Source organism: Phyllostomus hastatus, unplaced genomic scaffold (genome assembly GCF_019186645.2).
Source record: "Phyllostomus hastatus isolate PE091 unplaced genomic scaffold, TTU_PhHast_1.1 phas_contig_86, whole genome shotgun sequence".
Lineage (NCBI taxonomy): Eukaryota > Metazoa > Chordata > Mammalia > Chiroptera > Phyllostomidae > Phyllostomus > Phyllostomus hastatus.
Window position 1 is genome coordinate 71511552 of NW_025333977.1, and position 22882 is coordinate 71534433.

General features: G+C 34.8%; 1 protein-coding gene across 1 annotated transcript in view; it reads left to right on the forward strand.

Annotated features, from left to right (window-relative positions):
• The window catches only part of ZPLD1 (zona pellucida like domain containing 1), a 47541-nt gene that overhangs the window by 18617 nt on the left and 6042 nt on the right, over nucleotides 1-22882 (forward strand). The window contains exons 3-9 of the mRNA XM_045851984.1: nucleotides 4061-4281; nucleotides 7407-7588; nucleotides 9335-9407; nucleotides 14561-14658; nucleotides 16008-16088; nucleotides 20715-20886; nucleotides 22129-22237. Coding sequence (XP_045707940.1) covers nucleotides 4061-4281; nucleotides 7407-7588; nucleotides 9335-9407; nucleotides 14561-14658; nucleotides 16008-16088; nucleotides 20715-20886; nucleotides 22129-22237 — 936 coding nt within the window. The remainder of the gene's footprint in view (nucleotides 1-4060; nucleotides 4282-7406; nucleotides 7589-9334; nucleotides 9408-14560; nucleotides 14659-16007; nucleotides 16089-20714; nucleotides 20887-22128; nucleotides 22238-22882) is intronic.

Here is a 22882-nt window from a genome sequence, read left to right on the forward strand (position 1 = left end):
CAGCACTAGCATCAACCAGCCTAGATCACAGCTTGACTTTGCCTAGTATTCTCTAAGTCCAGCACAAGTAGCAGCCATCTCAGATTGCTCAGGCAGGGTGGCCCTGGGCAAAAAAACAGGTGGGAGTGATCTTTGCCTGCACCACCTGGGAAGCCCCAGAGCCTGAGCACCCATTGGACAGCTACATAACACATCAGAGAATTACCTCCCTGCCCCCACACAGCTGATATTCCTCAGAGGGTGGATGTTGGTGATCAGTGGTCACAGCTAGTCCTTGCAAATGACTAGTCTGGATAAATCCCTTCCATTGACTTGCCAACAGAAATCAAGGCACGACTACAAGAAGAGAGAGTGCTTAACCCACACAAAGGGCACACCTCAAGTACCCAGTTTGGGTGATAGGGGAGGCTGTGCCACTAGACCATACAGAATACCTACTACCTCAGGCTAGGTTATCAAGATAGGAAGTCACAGCAGCTCTATGTAATACATAGAAACAAACACAGGAAGGCTGTCAAATTGAGGATACAAAGAAACATAATGCAAATGAAAGAACAGCTCAAACCTCCAGAAAAAGATCTAAGAAAAATGGGGATAAGCAATCTATCAGATGAAGAGCTCAAAACACTGGTTATAAGGATGCTCAACGAACCTAGCAAGGACCTCAATAACATAACAAAGATCCAGTCAGAAGTGATGGATACACTAATTAAAATAAATAACAATATATATAGAAATAACAGTAGAGTAGACGAAGCTGAGAATCAAATCAATGATTGGGAACATAAGGAAGCAAAAGACAACCAATCAGAACAACAAGAACAAAAAAGAATTAAAACAAATGAAGATAGTGTAGACAGCTTCTGGGACAAGTTCAAGCATTCTAACTTTCGCATCACAGGGGTGCTAGACGGAGAAGAGAAAGAGCAAGAAATTGGAAATCTATTTGAAAAAATAATGAAAGAAAACTTCCCTGATTTGGTGAAGGAAATACATATGCAAGTCCAGGAAGCACAGAAAGTCTCAAACAAGATGGATGCAAAGAGGCCCTCTCCAAGATACATCATGATTAAAATGCCAAAGGTTAAAGATAAAGAGAGAACCTTAAAAGCAGCCAGAGAAAAGCAGTTAGTTACCTAGAGGGGAATTTCCATAAGACTTTCAGCTGATTTCTCAAAAGAAACTTTGCATGTTAGAAGGGATTTCCAATAAACATTCAAAGTAATGAAAAGCAGGGACCAACAGCAAAAATTGTTCTACCCAACAAAGCTATCATTTAGAATTGAAGGGCAGATAAAGAACTTCCTAGACAAGAAAAACTAAAGGAGTTCATCATCACCATACTGTTATTGTATGAAATGTTAAAGAGAGTTATTTGACAAAAAGAATATCAAAACTATGAACAATAAAAGTCAATAAATACATATCTATCAAAAATTGAATCTAAAAAACAAACTCAGTAAACAAAAAGAGACAGAATCATGGATCCAGAGAGCATTTTGATGGTTGCCACATGGGAGGTGTCTATAGAAGAATGGGTGAAGAGTTGAGGGGATTATGAAGCACAAATAGGTATTTACAGAATAGCTATGGGGATGTTTAGTACAGTGTAGGAAATGGAGTAGCCAAAGAACCTATCCATGACCCATGGACTTGAAAAATGGTGTGGAGAATTGCCTGAGGGGGTGGGGGATCCTGGGTGCAAAGGAGGGGGTGGGGAAAATTGGGACAACATAATAGCATAATCAATAAAATATAATAAAAATAGTCATGGTTTCACTTAAACATTAATTTTGTTAAAGGCTAATATACTCTCCCAAATGAGATCATGTTTATTATTTTCTATGTTAGTAGGGTGTACTATATAGTGAATTCATTTTATTTTTCTACCTGGAAGGGGAATATTTCTTGGAGTTTTCTATGATAATTAGCTTACCATAGCCTTTTAGCCATAAAAAGATTTTCTTTATTTTGTAATAAGTTTAAAATCATAAGCAAACATAGAAGTCTCCATATCAGCATACTCAGGTCCTCAAAATATGATTCACTTTGCCAGAAAAAAAAAACAGTGTAGAGGACAAATATTCCAAAGAAATGTGCCATTGGAAATTTCTGCTCTTACCTTAATACTAGAACTGAAGTATTTAAAAAGTTAATTCTATGCCAAAATGCCTTAAATGACATTTACATTTACTTAGGTGAACATCCTAACATCCTATCATTTACCAGAAGTACCTTTTAATGTATTTGTTTTTCTTCTTCTTTTTTCTTTTGAACAATCAAGTATGTTTTTCCAAATAGTCTACTCAGATTTTTTTTATGTCCACAGTCTGGAACTCTAATGCACGTATCAGATTCTTTATTGAAGTGGTAAAACAGAGTGGTACAAGTGGCAAGGTTGCCTGGGCCAGGTAGCTCAGTTGGTTGGCGCACCATCCTGATATGCTGTCATTGTGGGTTTGATTCCTGGCCTGGGCATGTGCAGGATTCAACCAAAGAATGCATGAATAACTGGAATAAATCCATCTCTCTCTCTCTCTCTCTCTTTCTCTCTCTCTTGCTTATCCCTCTATCTCTCTATCTCAATCTCTATCTCTCTCTTCTTCTTTCTCTCTCTCCTTTCTTTCTCACTTCCCTAGAATTAATAAATTAAAAACAATTAAAAAATCTACTTTAAAAAAGTGGCAAGGTTATTGCATTAACTTTCTAGGGCTTCCATAATGAAGTGCCACAAGCAGGATAATTTAAAATGTTGGAAAGGTCTTGTCTTACAATTCTGGAAGTCAGAAGTCCAAAATTAAAGTGTCAACAGAGGTATGCTCTGCTTTCTCTGAGACTCTGGACAGAATTCTTCTTTGGCTCTTCCTAGCTTCTGGTGATGGTTTGCTGGCCACCTTCGCTACTCCTTGGCTTACAGATACATGACTCCAATTCTCTGTATCCACATGGCATGCTCTCTGTGTTTCTGTCTCATTACATGGAATTCCTTAGGACACCAGTCGTATTGGATTAGAGGCCCACCCCACTCTAGTGTGACCTTAGTTAAATTAATTACACCTGAGTAACCCTATTTCCACATGAGGTCACAATCTGAGGTACTGGGAGTTAGGATGTTATTGTATCTTTTTTTTCCTGGGGAGAGAAGCACAATTCAACTTTTAACAGTTATAAAACCAATAAAAGTAAAAACTTCTGCTTCTGGTTACTTAGCAGGCAACATCTCAATTTTCTACATATATTTTCTTCATTACATGTAGAAAAATAACTAAATAGAGAGGTATTAAAAACATGTGTGTGTGTGTGTGTGTGTGCGTGCACACTTACCTCTTCAGACCTAAAATGGGAAAATGGGTCTAATCACTGATAAGCCAGGGTTGCGGAAAATGGTGCCTATTGCATTTTACATTTTCATACCTAGTTCCTTTTATTGAGGCATGATGATTGGCAAATTTTTCTTAGAGTAGGCTATGCATTTTTGTTTGTGATATCAGCACACTGTTTTTCTTTTCCTTTCTCTAGTGTGGTTAATATAGGTAAAATAAAATGGAATTCTGATGGGTGGCTTTTGTTTCTACACCCTGAGTGAGATAGGCTGCAAAATAGCAAAGCGCTCAACAGTTCTGGCTTAGGAGGGATTTTAACTCTTGCTTCCTTATACCAGGAACACCTGTCACTGCTGTGAGCCTTGCTGCTCTAGATAGGAGACCTGAATAATTCTGTTACTTTAATTTTGAATTACCTCAGTACCTGACATTTTCCACTCAGTTCTCTAATCATTTGGTGATACTCGACCCACATTTCGTGCATATCTACTATATAGGAAAACAGAAATGAACTATAATCTTATACTTAAAGACCACTTCCTAAATAACTGAATTAAATACTATTTATCCTAGTTACTTTTCTTAATGCCTTTCACTTTGGATTAGGGTGTATTCAAATACAGGAATAAGTTGAAAAGATTGAAGGGGGTAAATAAATATATCAGGGATGTTAAAGTTATTCTTGTACCTTCTACTATGAATTTGTGACTTATATTTTTTATGTATTTTTATTTCAGCTGAAAGAGACATCAGTGTCTACTGTGGGGTGCAGGCCATTACAATGAAGATTAATTTTTGCACAGTACTTTTCTCTGGTTACTCGGAAACAGATCTGGCCCTGAACGGAAGGCACGGGGATTCCCACTGCAGGGGTTTCATCAATAACAACACCTTTCCTGCAGTGGTTATTTTCATCATCAATCTCAGCACCTTGGAGGGCTGTGGCAATAACTTAGTGGTAAGATTCGTGTGAAATAGTGTGTTATGTTGGGGTCATAACTAAAAATAAAACAAAAACATAAACAGCTCCCCATTTCATGAAATAATCAGAAGTTCAATCTATCTTTCAAGAAAAAATTCCAATAAAATTGAAGAAATCATTTTCCTTTGCCTGCTTGAGGCTTCTGCTCCCAAACATATAGTTTTATTTTCCAAAAAATGGTTTTCTTTATTGTAGCCGGGCAGTTGAGGAGCCTGAGATGGGCTGTGCTACTCAAAGCAACTTTATTTTGTGTGAGTGACATTGTTGAATATTTCTCTCTAGTTTGTCATTAGCAATGTTCTTCATGCTTTTTATGAAAGTATCTTATCATACAAAAATTGTCTGTGCCAGTGAGTTTGGCAATGAATCACTTGTACTATTATTTCTTAGTGACCTCATTCAGAAAGACAAATGAAATATAGAATGGCAAACTTAGAATTATCTGGGTTTTATATTTAACATGGAATAATTCACGCCAGTGTTTTGTAAAAATAAAGGGTGGGGTGTGTCAGCATATTTGGTGTGATATTCTTCATTGTATGGGACTCTCCTTTGAATTCCAAAATGTTTATCATTCTCAGTCTTACCCATGAAATCCCAGTAGCACTCTCTCTGTCATTGAGAATATGAAAACATCACTTCAAATATTTCCATCCTGAATGAGGACTGCTGGCCTATGATATTCATTTACTTATTCATGCATTGAACACCAAAAATAGAATTGAATAAGTCATTAACTCTCTTGAGAATTAAAATTAATTGAAGTAAAAATGTTATGATTTGGGGAGTGTTACACTGAAATTCATTTAGTATTATTTTTCACTTTGCCTATTCAAATATAATTTTATTGATAAGTCCTAGCAAAGACAAAAAGGAGCTACAACAGCATAACCACTTAGTCTAGTGAAGAAAGAGAAATTAGCCTTTCCTCTTCATAAATTATTGTTTAGGATTAAGGGGGAAGGCTTGCTTATTCTAGGGGCAGAGTGTTTAAGACTTGGTGAGAGAGGGGTGACAGGAAAAAGAGATTTCTTTATTTTTTCCCAGAGGTCAGCTAGAATATTGTACCCATGACCATCCTAAGCCTGCAGCGTGAGTATTGTTGACTCTTTATTAAAAACATTTACTCATCTCTCTGAGTTGTGTGCAGAGAGGTTATGAAGCGGGCCTAAGGAGCAGTCGAGTGGGTTGATTATTACTTGTCTGCGTTTCCTTGTGGAGAGAGGGAGCCTGTGTGGCGAGCAGTGGTGGTTTTTCTCCTTCCACCACAGCCAAAGTCATTTTTCTCACCAAGACTTAGTCTTGCTCTGTTGCCCACAAAAGAATTCACATGGATGCCAGGAAAAGTGTGTGTGTGTGTGTGTGTGTGCCTTTTATTTTTTATAGAGTGCAATAACTCTGCTATAAAAATTGTCCTGTTTGTGTGTATATATTTCACAGACAGATTGTTATTTTTAGCTAGCCAGTCAGGTATGTGGTGAGAGGAGAGGAAGATCTGCTTCTTTTCTTTTTTAATATTTTTTATTTTTTGTTCAAATATAGTTGTCTCCATTTTCCCTCCACCACTACTCCCCCACACCCCAGCCATCCCCACTTTCCACCCTTGATCCTACTCCTCTTTGGTTTTGTCCATGTGTCCTTTATAGTTGTTCCTGAAAACCCTGCCCCCTTTTCCCACCATTATCTTCTCCCATCTCCCCTCTGGTTACTGTCAGTTTGTTCTTAATTTTACTGTCTCTGGTTCTATTCTGCTTGCTTGTTTGTTTTGTTGATTAGGTTCCACTTATAGGTGAGATCATACGATATTTATCTTTTTCACTGCCTGACTTATTTCACTTAGCGTAATGCTCTCTGGATCTGCTTATTTTCTATTTTTGTCTTAGATGTCACCAGCTTTGGATTCTGTTCCAAGGACAATCCTACATGGGAAAAATTAAGTAGACTACTAAATCACTAAGTTAGAATAAAAGTGTTTTCATTCATAAGGATTCTGGCTCTGTTCATGAATTAGCTAGATAATTGCCTCAGCTTTGCCCATCTGCTCCTAGGTTCATGCATATCATTTATTCTACTGTTAAAAATTAAGTATTATAGGTCTCCATAATATGTGCTAAAGTATTTATTGAGTTTCATGGAAACTCAGTGAAAGAAGCTGTATTCCTTCATGGTTTATGTAGGTCAAAAATATTGTTGATTATTCCTAAAATAGTAGTTCTTAAATTTTAGTGGGATCAGAGGATAGAATGAAAGCTCATTAGTCCCAGGAAAATACACACATGGACAACACTATTTTATGACTTTGGGGAGTTCGCAATCCCCCTGAAACCCATGCATGAACTATTGCCTGGGAAGAAGATGGGACTCTCCATGGGCCACAGAGAAAAAACAGCTGTGAAGATCGACTTAGAAAATTTATGATCTTAAATCATGTCTTCACGATTTACTTTGGGGCCCCAAGATACTGGCCTCACTGCGCTGTGTTGAAGATGCAAGGGTGACCAAGGAGGCCTGATGATGGCTGGGGGACTGCCCGGTCAGGGGGCTGCTCGTGTACTGTGACACTGCTATGATGGGGCCAGGCACTGCCTGGAGGCGGTAGAAGTTTCCTAGGAAAGGTGAGACCCAGGGGAGGAGTAGACTATGTCATGGTGAAGTGGGGGAAAGAGGAGGCAGAAGGAGTCTGCCCAAAGGCCAGGGCCATGAGGCTTTGGTGTTGGGACATTATTAACAAAAGTGGGATCCTGGAGATATGAAGCTGAAGTAGAAAGCAAGATCAGATTAACCAGGGTCTTTGATACCATGCCACAGAATTGGGAATTATCATCAATACTCACAAATTATTTGTTATAGTACTCTGAACATACAATCTCTCTCCTTTTTTATTTATAAATTGCTATTGGAAATTATAAATTTTCATTTTGTTAGGACACATATAATCACTTAAATATAACGTTATGTTTGTGTAATTTCCAAATCATGATATGTTATATTTGAAAGACAGCCTGTAAATGATCTAGTCTAATGTTTTATTTTGAATGTGAAATGCTTATATTTATATATATATGTATTTAAACATTGAACTTGATCTACCATTCTAACAGGTATCCACAGTTCCTGGAGTCAGTGCTTATGGAAACACAACTTCAGTACAAATAGGAAATATTTCAGGATATATTGATACTCCAGATCCACCAACAATCATCAGCTATCTACCTGGGCTTCTTTATAAATTTAGTTGTAGTTATCCATTGGAATACCTGGTTAATAATACCCAGCTTGCTTCGTAAGTTTACATTTTATTCTTGCTGTCCTCATACTGTCTTTATGTTTGAACCATTTCTTATCCTTAAGGGACTTATAAAGATTGATAAATACTTATTCAGAAGGATTTATTGAAAGTATTCAAACTAATGCAATGGGAACTGTATCAAGTCTTTTTCTTTCTATCTATTATCTATCTGTCTATCTATCTATCTATCTATCTATCTATCTATCTATCTGTCTATCTATCTATCTATCATATATCTAAATTGCCATGACCCACATCAACAGCTCAAGACATAATATATACATAATATATTTTATATATTTATTATACATATTTTCCCCCAAAGTAAACCTGGTTCAAACTTGTCAGGTATCTGCCTTGGGTTCTCCTCACATGCTTCAGAACTGCCCAAGAACCTAAGAACTCTGGGTGCTTAAGCAGCACAGAAGGCCTGTCATGTTCCAAGTGTGCAGAACATTCAGTTGCTACATTATTAGGTCCTGCTTGGCTTCAGTCTCTGCCATATGCTCTCATTGTTGTATTCTGTTGTCTCAGAATCTGGGGTCTCAATTCGTTCTGCTGAGGTGTCACCTGCACAGGAGCCAATGATTCCCAAAGAAAGGTGGCATCACCCAAAGCGAAAGAGTTCCAGATACACACTGAGATCATAGCCTTTGCTTACAGTTATGTATTCATTCATTATTGCCAAAGCATGTACTACAGGAAGAGTTATATCCACATTACAACATAATCATCTAGATTTGTTAAATATTTTTAATAAAATGGGGTAATTGAGTGAAAACTTTCCCTCTCCAATTCTAGGGTTTGCTATCACAAATTTGTAATTATTGTTTAGTCTTAGTTACAAGGGAATGTGAAGAACACATTTTGCTTCAGATAAAAAAGTATTCATAGCTGGTTTTAATGGCATGATGATTATAACCACATTGGTCAACCATAAGTTTTTAATGTGGAAAAGAAGAAAAGAAAGGCCTTGGTTCTAAAGGACACAGGTGTAGAGGAAAGTAGGTCCTTATGGTGTCTCAGTCTCTTACTCTGACCAGCCTCCTGCCCTGCTAAACTTGTACCTGAGCTTCACTGTGCACGATCATTCATTCAATTCTTAAAAGAATTTGAATGAATTCTATTTATTAAATAAATAAATAAATTATTTATTTATTTATTTATTAAATAAATAAAAAGATTTTATTTATTTAATTTTATTTTATTTATTAAATAAATAAATAAAAAGATTTTATTTATTTAATTTGAGAGAGAGGGGAAGGGAGGGAGAAAGAAGGAGAGAAACATCAATATGTGGTTGCCTCTTTCATGTGTCCTGATTGGGAATTGAATGAGTGACCCTTTGGCTCACAGGCAAGCACTCAGTCCACTGACCCAAACCAGCCAGGGAAACTTTTGTATCAGTGGAATTCATGGAAATGTATTCACATCCGATTCAAATTCTTTTAGAATGATGTTTTTCTGCAAAAAGTCTCATATAAGTAACACAAAATAGAAATGAGATGCCTTTATAAATAAAAGTATGCCTTTAAAGGAACAGTTTGCCTTTACTGGGCCACACTTTCTTTTTGATTATCTATCTGTAGTTATTTAAGGCACATGCCCACTCCAAGCCTACTTAAAAGTATGTCAGGTTTACTCAAGGGTTTTAGTGCCTGAAATGCAACAGTAAGGGATAGCTGAAACTTTTAATTTAAAACCTCTTCAAAGCTTTCTTTTTTTCTAACCTTGTTTCAGATCCTCAGCTGCTATTTCTGTGAGAGAGAACAATGGTACATTTGTCAGCACTTTGAACTTGCTCCTTTATAACGTAAGTTGATGGGTGAGAGATGTTTCTTCCTCTCTTACCATTCTAAGGAACTATTTATGTGAATGTGTTTTACATAAAAATCTACCAAAAGCCATGTTAACCTCATTACACCTTGCTAACCTTTATCTATCTTTCTTGCCATATTAATATTTTTAGTGATAAAGATATAACAGAAACTTCATTATTTCCTAAAGGTTGATAAATGATTTGAATTCATTTCATACTTGTGATTCTGATTCTGCACAGTTATATCAAGTGCCTGTCTGCTTTTAAGTGTATATATTTATTTGTGTGTGTGTTTGTGTGTGTGGCCATAACCAGGGTCAAGGTTTTGGGGAATAATAATTTTATGATAAAATATAGGAAAATTCCAAATAATACTTTTGGAAGCAAGCTTGGTGATGGATGTGTTAAATATTTTTAATATGGCTTTTGATTAATATCAATTGTATCCCATTTGAAATAATTTGGACTGTGTAGTATTGTCTAAACTTTTGTCATGTAAATATCAACAGTGGCAGCAAAATGTGAAAAATACATGGATTTCTATTTATAACTGTAACATTAATTCTCTAAATGATATTTTCATGTTGATTAAAATTTTTATTCATACATTTTAAATGTCTGATTTAAATATCAATTTTTCAATCTATCAACCAACAGTTGTATAAATTATGAATCTGAATTTTATGGTATTATTCATGTCATCATGGAACTGAGTTATAATTCATGCAACTGATTTAAAAGCCAGTACATTATACTTTGAATATAATGAGCTATAAATACTGTAGTAGGACATTTTCCAAAGGCATTTAAAAAATCATGTTTATCAGTTTGTAGTCAGACACCACAGAGCTCTGAATAACAAATTAAAATGTGTTGGAATGAAAACTGCTTTTGCTGGTACGATTTTCTGTCACTTCTAAACTTTCTTCTGTAAGAAACTGCCAAGTCTGTTGGTTTTACAATCTCAGCAAATACAGGGGCTTGCAAAAGTAGGTTTAAACGGTTGTTCATGTGGAGAATGATACAATAACTAATAACTAATAATACAAGAATAAACTGTGTTTTGCATGCTCACTACTGTAAACCTACTTTTGCTTACTCCTGTATGTGTCAATATTTATTCCCAAGATGGCCAGATAATTGTTGTTGTGAACAATATTTTTAAATGAACTAAGAGGAGGTGTGGGATGTTGGAGGGTTGGGGATGCAGAGTGGAGGGGGGGATAAAGGGAAGAAAAAAAATGGAAAAACTGTAATAGTATAATAATAAAATATACTTAAAATAAACTTAAAAAGGAAGTAAGAAAAAATATATTGAAAGTTTCTATTTGTTCATTTATATGCTGCATAAGCTCCCTGAGTTGAGGTGAATGGTGTGAGTTTAATATGATTTGTTATAATTGACTGAAACAAGAATGACAATCCTGATCTTTAAAAAAAGTGAAAAATATACCCACAGAACATTTAATTATAACATTATTTTCTGTGAAATTAAACTATTCTTTCACTGGAAAAGGAGAAAATCAAAAATTTAAAGTGTGAATTTGAGGAGAACTTTACTGTTAAGGTCTTTTCTTTATCATTAGAAATAATATAATTGTCCCATTGCTAACTAGACAAGAAAATAATCCCATTCACATTTGCATCCAAAAGAATAAAATATGTAAGAATAAACCTGACCAAGTACATAAAGACCTATACTTGGAAAATTATAAAACACTGAAGAAATAGAAGAAGATATAAATAAATGGAAGCATATATCATGTTCACAGATAGGAAGAATTAACATCATTAAAATGTTCATACTACAAAAAGCAATCTATAGATTTAATGCAATTCCTATAAAGATTCCAATGATGCATTTCACAAAACTAAAACAAATATTCCAAAAATTTATATGGCACCATAAAAGGCCCCTATAACAACAGTGATCCTGAGAAAGAAGAACAAAGTTGGAGGAATCATGCTACCTGATATGAAATTATACTATAAGGCCATAGTAATCAAAACAGCATGGTACTGGCATAAAAACAGACACATAGATCAATGGAATGGAATAGAGAGCCCAGAAATACACCCACACATTTATAGTCAACTAATATTCTACAGAGGAAGCAAGCACATACAATGAGCTACAGATAATTTATTCAATGTGGCATTTCAAAAATTGGACAGATACTTGCAGAAAAATGAAATTAAACCACCTTCTCCCCTCACACACAAGAATAAATTCAAAATGGATTAAAGACTTAAATATTATACCCCAAACCATAAAAATCATAGAAGAAAACATTGGCAGCAAAATCTTGGACATTGCTTGTAGCAATATTTTATCTGGTATATCTTCCTAGGCAAGGGAAATAGAAAAAAAGACAAACAAATGGGACTACATCAAACTAAAAAGTTTTTATTTATTTATTTTTATTTTGATTGTTCAAGTACAAACTAAAAAGTTTTTACACAGAAAAGGAAAACATAGACACAATTCTTCAAAGAGTTTCTAGAATCCTAATGCTAAACAAAAGCCCATAATTTAATGATAACTTTAAGATTTTAATTCTACAGTAAAAGGTAAATTGTTGGATATCAGACTCTCAATGAAATCGGTAATGCCAACATACATCTTGTCTTTAATCAATTTGCAATACCAGTATTACTATTGGTTGAATAAAAATTAAATTGAATTTTAAGAGTAATTTACTAACCAGTTGTTCAATAGAATTCAACCATTTCCCCACAATTTTTTAACTGACTTTACTTTTCAGAGAAGTTTTAGGTTTACAGAAAAACTGATCTGAAAGTACAGACCTCCTCTGCCTGAGCCCAATTTCCTCTATTATTATGGGGTATACTTTTTACAGTCATTAAACCAATATTGATACATTATTAACTGAAGTCCATCATTTACATTTAGGTTCACTCATAGTGTTGTATATTCTGTGGGTTTTGAGAAATGTCTATGATATGTGCCCATTATTATAGAAAAGTTTCACTGCCCCAAATTACTTTTTTTTAAACATGGTACTATCATTGTATTTTGCCATGTTATAGGACATTAAAAAGCCAGTAATTTATAATAGAAAGATTTTAGTATATTTTCACTAACTGGCCCCAAATCATGCTTATTATTTGTTTCATCACTAGCATTTAACTGCCCAAATGTAATTTTATTATAGCATTTCAAATTAAATATTCCTTTTTAATCATGAGGTGCTATATTCTCCTATTTCACATGTGTTTCTTATTTCTGACCTTTGGGAATGATGAAAAGTTGCATCACATACCTATTGCTCCTATTCTCTGGTTATTCATTTAGAAAGGAAAGTTGTACCTACCTAATTTGGATTTAGTGCAATTGTTGGTTTGTATGTGTTCTTAGATTCAGTAAATGTACTTAGGAAAATTTATTTAAAAAAGTGAGGATTGTATTGATTATGCAATTTCCATATATGTGGCCTGCTTCAAGTTGAACTGTGGCTTTATTTCTGAGAAATATAAATATATCAGTTTTCTCCTTTCCTGAAATGGAAAAGTGAGCATGACCTTGTGAATATGAATTGTATCTAAATAGTAGTATCATCTGAATAGATACAAAAATGGTAAATTTGATATAAAGTTGTGCTAATTATGAATGTTTTTGAAAGTTGAAGAAAAAATCTAAAATAAATATAATTTATTTTAGGGACAATATTGTACTAACAAGAAAAAAGGCAACAATCCAAAATAAAGTCAGCAAATTACCTTTTAGAAATAGTTTTAGGAGAAAAAAATGATACTTCATCGTTAAACCTCAGCTGAACCACATCATTTGCAAGTGACTTAACAGTATAACAGGTTACAGTATATACTTTATACTTTATACTATATACTTTATACTATATATACTTTACAGTATAACCTGTAAAGAAGCAAGTTTTCTGGACAGTATCAATACACATATAAGTGGAAAGTGCTGTATAGTTAATGAAGAGTGGATTACTCGAAGAATTTGGAAAAGAGAGCCAGGAAAATAATTAAGTAAAAATATCTATAAGAAATGGCTCGAGAAGCTAGTATTATTTATCACAGAAATATAGAAAACAAGTACAGCATATAATCCTTCATTTATCTGGCTTTTTTTGGGAATGAAATATTCCACATGAATGCAACTTTTTCAAAAGTGAAGCATAAAACCTAACTATAAGTGATTCAATTTTAAAAATTCAAAATCTGTTGCTTTCTTTTCCGCCTTCAGAAGAGAGTGTGCTCTGTGTTTTGCTTTGCTTGATGACCTTGAGATTTCATAGTGAACGTCAAATATATCCCTTTGCTGCAAAATAGCAATATCTTCAGAGTTACTGAATTTGGGGACACAATTTGCACCCAGACTAAATGATTTGACAACTTACATTTCTAGGAGATTTTTTTTTGTATTCCACATTTTTCCCTCCTTTCTCTTTATTAACAAATTGAAGAGGTCACTTCTCAATTTCTAATTTGCTACTTTAATCTATTGTACATTGAGGAGTGACATAAATAAGTTCTCTAGAATTAATGTTGAATACAGATAAAAAGGTAGAATGACATCCTAAGGTATCTATTCTATTAAGCAACCACCAAGAAATTTCGTTCGGGAACTCTATGGAATGCATTTTGGCAACTTGGAGAACACGTTGGTCTCGTTTTTTGGTTTTCTATTAAACCTGGTAACTTCAAATTGCCAGATAAGTGATTTTGGGTAAATGTTATCATGCGTACAAAGATATACAACTCCAGTGGAGAGAGCTTAAACTAAAGCAGATATACTTTGAATAAGCTTTTTAAATAAATGGAATTTTAAATTCAGTAAACTGAATATTGATAGTTGGATATTAAAAAAAGAAAATATTAACCACTGACTATTAACAATTGTGTATATTTAAATATTCTGAACATTTGCTATCATATATGGTAAACTGGGAAAAAGGATTTATGCATGGAAATGAATTTGTTATTTGGATATGGGTTGGGACAGCTTTGACAAGAACTAGAAGATTATCTAGGTCCTTTACGGAGTTGGTTTGGTAAATTTATGTTGATTTGCCAGTCTTTTTATGACATTATGGTGTTAAGTGGTAAATATGCTGTTGTTAAAAAGGCAGTGATGGATTGTTTATTTTCATCTTTAGGATTCAACCTACAGCCAGCAGTTAATTATCCCGAGTATAGGATTACCTTTAAAAACCAAAGTATTTGCAGCTGTGCAAGCCACTAATCTGGATGGCAGGTACTTTCAAACTCATCTTTTGTTGGTTAAAACATCTGGCTGCCTAAAACCTCATGAATCAGAAAGTTAGCTCATTCATTTTTAATTTCAAAGATACTGTCATTGCCACATCATCTAGGCATACTAATGAACAGAAGTAACAAATTACGAAGATTAAGAGTGATGCTCATTTTATGTCATTAATTGGAAAATAACTTTTCCCATAAAGAAGGAGGGGTAGTGACTGGAAGAGGGTGTAAGAGATCTTCTGGGATGCCAGAATGTTCTAATTTTTTCATCTGAAAATTGATGAATCAGATGCAGTCATTTTATGGACACTTATGATTTGTGCACTTTTCTATCTCTATGTTACTATTCAATAAACTTTTATTAAAAAGTCAAAGAACCCCCTCTGTAGGAATCTGGGCCAAATTTATATAAAACAATTCCCAGAAACAACTCTGCAAAAAAAAAATTCGATCTTCATGGTACTTAGAAAATTCAGAATGATTAATTGAAAGGGAATCTAGAAGCTAAAGATCCAATTCTACCCTATAAAAATATGCAGTATGATATGACTTATTTTGGGTTTCTCATATATTATTACTTAAACTTTGTATCCTGAAGAGATTAGTATACTCTGGAAATTTGGTTTTACTTTAACTTCTCCTTCTCTGTCTTCTTGGTATTTTTATTCTTGGATATATGTGATTTTTAAAATAGTCTTACTAAATGTAGCATTCTTTTTTCTTTTTACTGGCATTTAGTTCCCATGGACTAGTAATTCTTATAACACCAGAGTTGGAATGGGGTAATACACAAATATAGGCACAACTGGGCTTCATGGAGGAAGGCTGTCTTTGCCTTCTGGCTTTCCTCTACATACCTAACATGGTGTCTGTATGGACTCCCACCCCTACTGGTTCTGGCTTAAGTTAGAGTGTATAATTTATGCTCTAAACTCCTTTGCTGTATGTGGCATTATAATATACTTTGTCATCTGTTAGAGACAGTAACTTCTGGAATCAGAAGGCCATTGTTCACAGTGAACTTAGAAGCATCTATGCGGTTCACTTTTGGGTTTGTTTCCTCAGGCTTTTACCATCATTTTGTCTTGTACACAATTTGTGTGTGTGTTTGTGTGGTGCTGTATTTATTAGGCTTAACCTCATTTGAAGTGGGATGTCATCTTACTGCAGATCTTAAAATATATTTGAGTTTAGAATAATGTTTTAATAGCTAAGAATCCTCTGCAAATAACTAATAATATTCCACTGGGTAAGACATTTGTCAACATTTTCTTGCCTTAGATTAGTAAATAACATTCAAAAGGAGTTCTGACTCTAGAATATGCTTGCCTCTTCCTGCAGATGGAATGTCCTAATGGATTATTGCTACACAACCCCATCAGGGAACCCAAATGATGATATTCGGTATGATCTCTTCCTTAGGTAGGTGTCTGAGTCTTTCTTTGATAGCAAAGACCCAACTGTAGATAATTCAAGTGGAAAATACAAGTCAGAGAAACAAATTATAGGGTACTTTTATAGTTTCTAAGTTTAAAGTTTTACATTTTGAAATTTTAGTCCTTATAAAGCTGGAAGTACAAAAGTTGAGAACAGTTTTCAACACAAAATGCTGATAAGGCTCCTGTTGAATGAGAGTTGCAAGTAAGTCAGGTTTAGCAAAGATGTTTTATTCATGGTGAGGTCATGTGGGAATATTTCACTGTATTAGCAAAAGCATGGCTAGGCTATTACTGACAATAAGAGAATGGCATTGGGAGGGTACTATTTATCCACAGCTAGACTGTCAAACCACATGTCAAAAGGAGAGTAAAATTAAAGTAATGGTCTAGATAATTTAGACCCCAAAATGCTTCTTTTCATTTCTCAGTATTTAATATGAAAGTATGAAACAGCCTACCACTCCTTTTTTATCAGAGCCAATAAGTTCAACTTCATTCCCCATAGACAGTGACAGAGTGAATGTAATCTACATTTGGGGAAAGGGAGCATGGATCGTAAAAACATTCAATCATCTCAGTTCCCTTTCAGCATTTTTATCTGACAGTAGAACAGACTTGAGAGTCAAGCAATGGCTTCTAATCGTGCTCATAAAATGCAGTTGGCTCAGATCACCGCTGCTTATTGACACATGATGGGAGTAATATGATGGGAAACCAAAAGAATATGTTTTATTGGCTAGTCACTGCTTAGATGATGTTCAGAGGGTATGGTCAGACTGATTTTCACATCATATAGCTGGAAGTGTTAACTTGGGCAAACTTTGGGGGAAAATCTATCAAAAGCCTTTAAAAATTTCATATTCTGTATTTACAAATTGGAAAGTATGTTCTAAAATATTTATAATTTTCTGGTCTACCAGTGCTATTTAAATAGTAGAACATGGGAACATACTGGATGTTCAGCAATAAGGAAATGGCAGGTGAATTGTGGAGAATCATTAAAGTGAGAGCTCACACAGGCACTGTGATCATGTAATTATTTATAAAATATTTAGGAAAACATGTTGATTCTATTTTATTTCTTTCATTTCTGTCTTCTCAATGTTTCTATCCTTGGAAATATATAATTCTTAAAATTTAAATCTATTAAATGTTAAGTGAAAAAATCAGCATTTAATTGCATGTATAATCAACATCATTTGTATCATTACATATATGATAGAAAAGACTGTAAAGAGATACATTAAAAGGTTTACACTGGTTATTTATGCATGTTGAAATTGTGGATAATTTTGTTTTGAAAACTTTCTTTTCCCAAAATGTCTATGTTAGTCACAAATTCATAAGGTAAATTACAATGATGAGATTCATACCTTGGTATGACTATGGCTTTAGCTTAGGCTTCAGTCTTCAGGTTTCTTGTGGAAACTAAAGAAGAGTGAACTTCACAGCTAAAAGAAGTCCCCCAAATGCCATTTTTGGTAAAACTAGGAGGAAAGAAAGCCCATAGAAATTTCAAGATATGTGTTAATGTTGATAAAAGCAGTTAAGATCAGGAGAGGATGGTGGAATGGGCTCAAGGGTAAACCTGAGAAACATGGGGCTGATACCCTCATGATATCTTTAGGTCAGAGTGGGTATCTTTAGGTCAGAGTGGCAGAGAAAACTCAGTTGCCCAATTACATCATTTTCAAAGAAAATTTGCCTGTCACTGTAAAACAGGAGGGAGCCCTTGAATTGGGGAAACCCTTGAGGAAGGTCATTAATGTTCCACATTGCCCTAGGAGTTTCTGAAAAAACAAACAAACAAACAAATAAACAGGTCTGGAAATTCCAACTTTTTCAAATATGAATGGTAGACAAATGAGGGCCTTTCTGGCAGTGTTCCTTCATACTACAAGAAAACTGTGAAAAATGTCAGAAAAAAATTTAAAGATGAATTAAACTCACTGGGAAAATATTGCCATGGAACAGATAGATTTGTAATTGAACATTCCAACAATAGTTTTGTTTTGCAATTTAAAAAGTAATTATAGTATAAAGATACATTATAAGAACTCAGGTAAGAAATAACAGGTCAGTAAAAGGTAAGGCAATGAGAATGTGAAAAGGGAATTGGAAGAATTTTAGATGAAATGGGAAAAACAAATGTAATATAGAATGGAATAATTAAATAGTGTGCAGGGGAGAATAGACACAGCAGAAAGACACAGTGTGGGACAGAGAAGATAAAAATAAGAAATGCAATAAAAAAGAAACGCATGTAAAAGAATAGATTAAAAAGGATTCGAGTAGAAGCAGTGGAAATAAAAGGTGGCAAAAGGAATCCAATATCTGTATAATATGCATAATCAGTTTCCCCCCCAAAAGATCAAAATAACAGACAGAACAAATATTGAAAAATATAATCTGGAAACACTTTCCTAAGTTAAAAGAAATTTATATGAACATAGTGAAAGGATGCCTTGGATAATACTGAAGCCTTCATAAAGTGGAAACTCAGGGAAATATAAAAAGACATAGTCAGAAATGTAATAAAAATGTGACACTAATTATCCTCTCTCAGGAAACTTAGCTCTGGTGGCCAATGATTAAGTAAGGATATACAAGATCTAAATGACATAATAAATAAGCTATATATTGAAAGCTAGCAATTTGAAACAATATCAGAAAACAGAAAATCACCACCACTTGAAAGTTTAAAACTCTTAAATAACAGTTGGGTCAGAAATGGAAATATGACTCAACATTTTGCAAAACATAAAGAACAGGTTAAGTTCTTTGAAAAAACATATAAGAATCACAAGCTACTCTATCAAGAAAAAAGTGATAAAGGACAAATCTATAAAAAAACAACAACAAAACATGAAATGAGGAAGGTATGACTCTACCAGATACTATAGTAATAAATTCTAAAATTATTTTTTAATGTGATACTTTGCAGGAGTAGACACATGGACAAAAGTTTGGAATAGTAAGCTGAGAAACAGATCCAAAACCTGTGGGAATTTACCGTATGGTAGACTGCGATAGCACAAACCAGTGGGATAAACAGATTTTTAAAATAGTGCTGGTTAATGGATACTATAAAAAATAGCACGGGACTTATACTTCACTCTAATAATGCACCATAATTAACTTTATACAGATTATTAATTTAAGTGTAAAAACTACAACTTTAAATGTGGTCGGAGAAAATATTCATATTAACATAAGAAATATTTTTAAAACTTTGGAGTAAAGAAAATCTGTTTTCAGCCCAAATACTAGATGCCATAAAATAAAATATTGAAAACACAAAAATCAACTGTATGAGTGCCCATGTGTGGGCACACACGCACAGTGTGAGGAATGTCCAAAGCCAAACAACAAAATAAAACAATATGTGACTTACATAACGAGCAAGGATTCCACTCTCCTGAATGTATAAACAACATGTAAGAATCAGAAAGAAAAGGCCAACAATAGAAATTTGAGCAAAGGACATAAACAGTGTTCAGATTTAGAAACACCAAGTGTCCCTAGCCAGTGTGGCTCGGCTGGGTGTTGTCCCACAAAGCAAAAGGTCTCCAGTTCGTTTCTAGTCAGGGCTCATGCCTGGGTTGTGGGTTCAGTGAATATTAGAAGCAACTGATGGATGTTTCTCTGCTTCTCTTTCTCCCTCCCTTCCCCTGTCTCTAAAAGAAAGTAAAAATGAAAGACATATCAAGTGGCTTTAATGTATATGAAAAGATAAACATATTCACTTCTACTAAGAAAAATGTAAATTGAAATTATATAGTGATAGTTTATTTTTCCTATCAAATAGGGAACAATCCAAACTTTTCCCATAGGCTTTGTTGATGTAGCTCTGGGATTTTTCATACATTACTGAGGAAGTGTAACAATATTTATAGAGGGTAATGTGGCAAGAACAGATATATTGTACAGATATCCTGCACATGTATAAAATGCTATATTATAAAGCTGCTTATTATTTACTTTGTAAAAAGCAAACTCTCCAAGGGTACATAAATAGGGAACTAAATAAACCCACACATGTGCACAGTGGAATACTGTACAACTGTGGATAAAGAATGAGGAGGTTTGCTAAGTATTGATATGGAAAAACTTCTTATGATGCATTGCTAAATTTAAAAAAAAGGAAAGACATAAAAAATATATAGACTGTGCTATAGTTTGTTTAAACAGGAAGGAACAATAAAAGTATATTGCCTGTGCTTCTATTTGCACATATCCTGGGAGGATGCAACGCAAATGAGATCACCTCTAGCAGGTTTGTACATGGATGTGAATGGTTTGGACCAGACCAAAGATGGGACGAAACTTTTCACTATATGTACTTAGAATTTTTGGATTTTTACCTTGTGAAATTACCTTTAAAGTTTAACAGTAATATTATAATCAGAAACTGATCTATTTATGTTTTATGATATAGGTCATGTCTGCTGAGTTAGTTTATTCTCTTAATAAGTGTCTATAATATGGCATGATTTTGTTAGCTGTTAATATAGTGGGGTACTCTTAATGCTGCAGAAATTTTTTTACAAGTCCAAGTGGGCTGGTAATTTCTAGTAATATCTTGTTTTCACATTTTCCTAAAATGTAGCTGTGACAAAGATCCTCAGACCACCGTTATTGAAAATGGCAGAAGCCAGCAAGGCCGATTTTCCTTTGAAGTGTTCCGCTTTGTGAAACACAAGAATCAGAAAATGTCCACCGTCTTCCTGCACTGCGTTACCAAGCTCTGCAGAGCTGATGACTGCCCTTTCCTTATGCCAGTACGTTTCTGAGCAACTTTATTCTAAATTGTCAAATTGGTCTAAGTTGAAAGGTTATCAAGTGCTAGGCACTAATTTTATTGACAGTAGAAATGCATCAGGTCAAACTGTTTGAAGTAAGATTTATTCATTCATTCAGCAAAGATCTATTGAATGCCTACTTTGTACCAAGCATTATACTGGGAATACAGAGATGCATGCATGAATTCTGAATTCAATTAACTTGTCATTTAGGAGCAGGAAATAGTCATGAAATGATACAAGACAAAAATGTTATGGCACAAAGGCAGACATAGACACTGGCTGTAGGAAGATGCAGTGCTCACTATTGTCAGAGAGATGAAGCAAGAGATATTGGGAGGGTTGGTTGGAAGAGATGAACCTTGGGCGGTGCCTGAAGATGGATGAACGCCAAAGGCACAAAAATCAAGAGTGTGAGAGACGTGAGAGACACTCCATGCCAAAGAATAATCAAAGTCATAAATGCATAAAACAGAGTAACCAGGGAACTTCAGTAAGGCTATGGAACAGACTGGAAGATGATGGGCAATCTGAGGTCAGGACATGGCTGATGATAGAAGGAGAGATTGAGGCCAGATGACCTGGGAATCCCCTGGATTAAAAATTAAAAGCTATGAAAAGTGTGGATGTGAAGTGCTCAAAACCATCACATAAAATATAGATCCATTTACTAGTGAATAAAAAAGTATGTTTCTGACAAACCTTCTATGCTCACACCAGTATTAACCTAAGAAAAATGCAGGCATGTTTTTTAATTTGAACCAACTTTAGTATGTTTATATTTATGTTCAAATTCATGCATTTCTTTATAGTTATTGATTAGTTTGGTCCTAACTAGCTATGTCAGATGGGGTTAAAAGGAGGGTCTATATTACCTTGGCTCTGTGCTGACCAACATTTCAGGAAAGATTAATCAAAGCCTTGAGAGAAATAAAAGTGGGAAAGTTTGATAAACACAGCTCTTTTTTCAGGAGAGTCACTGAGCTATGTAAATTAATGAGGCAATGAACTGTTATAATTGGGGGAAACAAGAAATGTGAACCAAGCCAGGATAAGTAACACTGTAGCAGTTATATGTAAAGTAATTAAATAGATGCACAAAAGTAAGTGAATAAAATTAAACATGTGGTATCTCTTCCAAAAGAATCTGCTTTCCAAATGGCCATAAAGAAACAATTTTGTGTTAGCGTGGAATTGCATTTGTTTTCATTAACTCCTCAGACTTGCAGCCACAGAGAAAGGAGGGATGCCGGGAGGAGGACCACTTGGAGACCCCAGAGCACTTCTGGAAATGCCATCCTCTCTGCAGGGCCCATCATTACGCGGAGTGGTAAGAGTGCCCCTGATTTTGTGTGCCATAATAGACAGTTCCAAAAGGGCTTGTTACTTGGCTTCTAAGGGGAACTCAAAGTGGTTCCTAAAGAGCTCTAATTAACTGTGAGACAAGATAAACTGCCAAACAATGTTAATTTCACAGTATTTTCCTGTTTACTCAACTTAGACAATGGGCAATATCATCTATACCACATTTCCCTTTTTACACACACACACACACACACACACACACACACACACACACGTATTCTATCCTGGACATTTTCATTTGCCTCTCCCAATCTAGTCTACAATACTTTTCTTTGACCTACTCCAGAAGACTGTCTCTGAACTTGGTCCATGGGTGACCTTCCCATCTAGTTTTTGGTTGAGTTTGGCCAATAGGTGGCGCTGTCAGAGAATGGGAGTGTGGCTCCACAGAGCTGATCTCAGTTCTGTATATTCACCCTTCACCCATAGCTCCGGTCACTTCACTTCCTCTTGTGAATTCCCTACATCTCTATTAATAGTCCTATTACGCTCTTCCTAAATTGCCCAGTTTGAGCACCATTTGTTTCCTTCCAGGATCCTGAATATTACATAACCCCATCTAGTGTTCTCATCATACTCATGAATCTGATAGACATGTGTTTACACACAT